The sequence below is a fragment of the Syngnathus typhle genome, linkage group LG4, assembly GCF_033458585.1.
Source record: "Syngnathus typhle isolate RoL2023-S1 ecotype Sweden linkage group LG4, RoL_Styp_1.0, whole genome shotgun sequence".
Lineage (NCBI taxonomy): Eukaryota > Metazoa > Chordata > Actinopteri > Syngnathiformes > Syngnathidae > Syngnathus > Syngnathus typhle.
Window position 1 is genome coordinate 8,539,454 of NC_083741.1, and position 5,617 is coordinate 8,545,070.

General features: G+C 40.2%; 1 protein-coding gene across 1 annotated transcript; it reads right to left on the minus strand.

Annotated features, from left to right (window-relative positions):
* Window positions 1-217: 217 nt before the first annotated feature.
* On the minus strand, window positions 218-5,289 carry LOC133152861 (zinc finger protein OZF-like). The gene is made up of 3 exons (XM_061276804.1): window positions 5,139-5,289; window positions 2,519-2,628; window positions 218-2,376 (listed from the first exon to the last, which is right to left on the minus strand). Exons 2-3 carry the CDS (start codon window positions 2,619-2,621, stop codon window positions 845-847), a joined length of 1,635 nt encoding a protein of 544 aa, XP_061132788.1. The 5' UTR covers window positions 2,622-2,628; window positions 5,139-5,289; the 3' UTR covers window positions 218-844.
* Window positions 5,290-5,617: the final 328 nt, after the last annotated feature.

Genomic DNA, 5,617 nt, shown 5'->3' on the forward strand with positions numbered 1-5,617 from the left:
CTTGTCTTTGTCCTTGTCTGTTATTTATCCATTTTAAAATGTGGCACTTGTAGTCTTGCATTCTTGAACGCTGCTGTGACAAGTAAATTTCCCCGCTGTGGGATAAATAAAGTTCTACCATCATCATCATCATCAAATGACAGAAGATTAATAGTCTTAATTAGGATCCTATAATTAAAAATAATTTCATACAAATACAATTAGGTTGAGACGTCAATACTGTGAAGTAAACAACTTTTTAATGAAATGTCTTAATACACCTCAAGTACATTTTAACATGTTATTAGTAAGGTAAAGTAACAAAAAAAAACTGTTGAAGAAAAATGGGGGATATCCAACACTATTTCATTTTTTTTTTATCCACATCATCATTGGTTTAAAGTCCGCTTTCCAGGCATGAACATGAAAAGCTGAACAAAACAAAATCCTGAACCAACACTAATAAGAACCAAGCAACTTGCCCTAAATATGAACACACAACTAAAAACAAAATAAACATCTGTATCATGAAACATACAAAACTATTATCATTCCAAGGCCGGTTAATTTTATTTTCAAATTCATAGGTAAAACTAAAATGAATTGAACTTAAAGGAAAGGAGTTCAGCATCTCAATCAAAAGGTGCATACTAGAATAGAACTATTATTGATGCATAAACTCATAAAGTCTGCTCAAAAAGAAGGTGAGAACTCCATGGATCATTGCTCATCTCTCCAAAACACTCAGAATTCTTAATAGAGACTCTTTGGCAACTGACTGAGCAGGCAACACGTTTCTCTCCAGTGTGGGCTCCTGCGTGCCTGATTAAGCTTACCCTGAGAGACTGTTTGGCCGAACTGAGCATTAAAAAGGTTTCTCACCAGTGTGGATTCTTGTGTGCCTATTTAAATTTCCCTTGTGAGAGAATTTTTGGCCACAAACTGAGCATGAAAAAGCTTTCTCGCCAGTGTGGATTCTTGTGTGCCTATTTAACTGTCTCTTTATAGAGAATTTTTGGCCACAAACTGAGCATGAAAAAGGTTTCTCACCAGTGTGGATTCTTGTGTGCGTATTTAAATTTCCCCTCTGAGAGAATTTTTGGCCACAAACTGAGCATGAGAAAGGTTTCTCGCCAGTGTGGATTCTTGTATGAATTTTTAAAGATTCACTCAGAGAGAATTTCTGGCCACAAACTGAGCATGAAAAAGGTTTCTCGCCAGTGTGGATTCTTGTGTGCATATTTAAACTTACCACCTGAGAGAATTTTTGGCCACAAACTGAGCATGAAAAAGGTTTCTCACCAGTGTGGATTCTTGTGTGCATATTTAAAGTTTCCCTCTGAGAGAATCTTTGGCCACAAACTGTGCATGAAAAAGGTTTCTCACCAGTGTGGATTCTTGTGTGCGTATTTAAATTTCCCCTCCGAGAGAACTTTTGCCCACAAACTGAGCATGAAAAAGGTTTCTCGCCAGTGTGGATTCTTGTGTGCCTATTTAAACTTCCCCTCTCAGAGAATTTTTGGCCACAAACTGAGCATGAAAAAGGTTTCTCGCCAGTGTGGATTCTTGTGTGCGTGTTTAAATCTCCCCTCCGAGAGAATTTCTGGCCACAAACTGAGCATGAAAAAGGTTTCTCGCCAGTGTGGATTCTTGTATGAATTTTTAAAGATCCACTCAGAGAGAATTTCTGGCCACAAACTGAGCATGAAAAAGGTCTCTCACCAGTGTGGATTCTTGTGTGCCTATTTAGATTTCCCCTGTGAGAGATTTTTTGGCCACAAACTGAGTATGAAAATGGTTGCTCACCAGTGTGGATTCTTGCGTGCATTGTTAAAGATCCACTCTGAGAGAATTTTTTGCCAGAATCTGAACAGCAAAAGTTTTTGTTTTTTGTGTGCATTCTCATGTGTTGTTTCAAACTACTGCTATGACGGAAAAAAATTCCACAGTGAGAACATTGCCTGTGTTTGTTTTGAGAGTCATCATCATCAGCAGCAGCAGGAACATGTGACAACACGTCATCACTATCGGATAGTGGAGCTGCTTGTGATCCACCACAGTGGTCTCCATCACCTTCTCTGGTCATATGTGGACTAGAGCTGCAGCTTGGAGGCTCCGCCCCTTTGCTCACCTCACGTTGAGCCTCATCTAAACGCTTCACAAGTACACCAGTCAATGGCATCTCACAGGTATCTTCCTCCTCCTTTTTGATGTCGCAGGAGTCCTCTCCGTCCTCTTTCTGACAAGGCCGCTCCGGCTCTTCCTCCTCTTTTATAGTGGAAAGAAACTTCTGCTCCATTTGTTCATTGAAGTGGTGTACCTCTTTGCCCACATCTTCCTCTTTAATGCCTGTGCGGTCCAGCTCCTCCTGCTTAGGACGAATAGCTTCACTGATGTCTGCAAAACAGGACAAACACATATTAACAGTGAAAGTTACAGTTGAAGAGAAACTGGCAAAAAACGATACAGGGGCTTTTTCAATCGGCATACGACACATGATTTCGATAGAATTCATAATAGAAACTAGACGTGTACTAACCTGCTCTGCGCAACACAACATAAGGCTGCAGCCAAAGATGTTCCAGTCGTCGACGACTGCGGTCCTTTTCCTTCACGTACTTTGCTGTGGTCCTTGCAGACATTTTCCCACTGCAATCACAAAACTGGTTCAACGATATTTGGCGAACAAAAGTGTCTTTAGGTCAGCGGCAAGCGAGCTATTTGTTGAAGTAATTGAAATATAGGTTATCCCGTATTTACGCAATAGTATTTTGTGTTGTGCTAGATAGTTTGGCAAGAAAATAAACTTAGCAAAAGACCGGCGAGTCGCTCGCATTGTTCTACAACGCCTATGTACCTCGGAATTCCTAACAAAATGAAAATAGCAGGCGCAAATCATGGTCAGGTTAGACAAACTCATGTTCATATGTGTGTAAATCTTCTTATTTCATATAGAATCGATCTTTATTGTCATTGTCACATGTACAACGACATTTATATAAACATGACTGCTCAATCAGCACACAGAGCTGCGTAAGCTTCCAATAGATAGATACCAAATGGTCAGGTGACCACACCAAGTAGTCAGAAATTTGCCTTATAAGGACATCCTTTTGCTTTCCCGCCTTTTCCGGACAGTACAAAACCTTCTCACCTGGAAGGTGGGGGTTGTTTGGTCTGCTGGATTGCCACGTGTACTGACCGCCATTATACAACCCAAGATCCTGCCAATAAATCTTTGTTCTTCTTTCTCAACGACGGACATCTCAAACAACACGCAATATGCGTCAACTTCGACATGTTTTGTTTACAACTTGAACTTAAAGCGATCCAATACACACATAACCACATTTCATGTAGATCGGACCTGTTTTAGCAAACGTGATTACGCGTTATCATCTGGTAGATTACGCGTTATCATCTGGTAGAGTGCATGATTCAAGAATTTTATTGGCCATGTTTGAGCGTGCCAAATTTGACTTCGGTACGAAGGCATTGAGACTGAAAATCGGGAGCATGCCTGCCTGCAACCATCACTGCTAATCCTCGACTTTGACTATTTCCACAGTACAGTATCACTCTTGGGCCAGGCAAGAACCAGCATGTGATGATGGCTCATTTGAGAGCCAACATTCGTCGAGGGTACTCAAGCTAAATAGCATAAAGTTAGCACTGTGCTAGCTACCACGTTCATGAAAGCGACCAGCACTTCTGTACAGCAACCAAGCAGTACTACAAAAAACGTTGCCTATGATCACTTAGGTCAGTGGTCCCCAACCTTTTTTGCGCCACGGACCGGTTACATGTCAGAAATATTTTCGCGGACCGGCATTTATATAAATAAATCAGCGGCGTAGCCCACAGGAAAAAAAATCGAACATCACCCACGCCGTTCGCTGATCGCTAAAACAACATCCGGGTCCGGGAGGAAAATGGTGAATGGATAACATTGCGCACATAGAATATCGCAAGCACATTCGCGCAAGTCCGAAAGAAAAAAAACGGCATGAAAATGAAGAATCGAAAAAGCTTGATTTTTTTTCAACCGGGGCGCGGCGAGAAACCTTTTTTATGCTCAGTTTGTGGCCAAAATTTCTCTCAGAGGAACCATTTAAAAAGGCACACAAGAATCCACACTGCCGAGAAACCTTTTCCATGCTCAGTTTGTGGCCAAAGAGTCTCCATTGGGCATTCTGAGAGTGTTGGGGAGATAAGTAATGATTCGTGAAGTTTTCACTTTCAATTTGAGCAAACTTCATGAATTTTTGCATCAATGATAATATCGTGAACTGGTCTCGGGATGATAATAGTTTTGTAGTTTTCATTATACTTGGTGTTAATTCTGTTTCTAGTTGTGGTTTTTAACAGTAGTATATTTAATATTCAGGGCAAATTGCGTAGGGTCTATTAGTGTTTAGGTTTTAGTTTTGTTCAGCTTTTCATGTTTATCTTAAGGTTTTTGCCCCCATTTTTGTCGAGACGTTTTGAACAATGTGGAATGATGTGGAGAAGTATTGAATCATATGGAATTATGTCAAATGATATTAAACGATGATGAATGATGACACGCGTCATGTGATACACTTTAAGAAATGGAGATCCATGAGATCACTCTTATTTATTCATTGTTTGTGCCTTCTTGGTTTTATTTTTTGGTGTTGTTTACTTGTATGTATATTGTGTACTATGTCTTGTCACCGTGGGAGAGTGGGAACGTAATTCCGATTTCTTTGTGTTTCTTGGCTTCTAAAGAAATTGACATTAAAGCAGACACTGATGTAATTCCCAACCTTTATGACACAAGTAAGTTAAGTATCACAAACACCATATCAAAGTCAAAGTTTGCTTTATTGTCAATTTCTTCACGTCAAGACATACAAATAGATCGAAATTATCATTAGTTCATTTGATACTTTCCTGCTCTCCTTGAGTGTGTTTCTAACACCAATTCAGCAGTAAGCCTAACTCCTGCTAAGGTAGCACTGAGTAAGGGTATAGCTTCCAAAGCTCCTTTTTATTGCAGTGTTCTCCCAAAACATGGAGTAAAACTGAGAAGCAATACAGAAAAAATACGACATAAACATTCATACTTACAATAAAGACTCCTCATAAATAATGCGAAAATATGATAGAGCTTTAAGGTATAAATGGAAACTTACAGACGATGATGTCGAAGGCACAAACAGAAACAAGGATGACCATGGACGAACACTTGACTAGCACTAGCTGCACACGGCTTGTTGTGATTAAAATAAAACGGCCGACAGCCGACTTCCTGCTAGACATCGCCTACGGCCGACTTCCTGCTAGACATCGCCTTCAAAATAAAGGTCTATCTATCAAATGCAATATAAACCGATATAATACAGTCAAACAGACAAGTTTCAGGGCAGAACAGATACCACAGCATTAACCTCAAATTAATCAAACAGATCACATACACTAAAACCAGACCTAATTTTGACATTGAAGGCTTTGGCCACCAGTGTGCGTATGAAGTGGCGGGCTGTGCATTTCACACCGAGGCCTTCAGTAGTGCTCCGTCTGAATCAATCCAACCCTAAATAACTTACCCTACTGGCCCGAATATAAGACGGGTTTTTTTGCATTGAAATAAGACTAAAAAAGTGGGGGTCAT

Excerpts from the sequence above, each read along its gene's own strand:
- LOC133152861 (XM_061276804.1), bottom strand. The coding sequence starts at position 2,621 with ATGTCTGCAAGGACCACAGCAAAGTACGTGAAGGAAAAGGACCGCAGT. Across the intron at positions 2,377-2,518 it reads TGTTGTGTTGCGCAGAGCAG|ACATCAGTGAAGCTATTCGT; the intron begins GTTAGTACACGT and ends CCTGTTTTGCAG.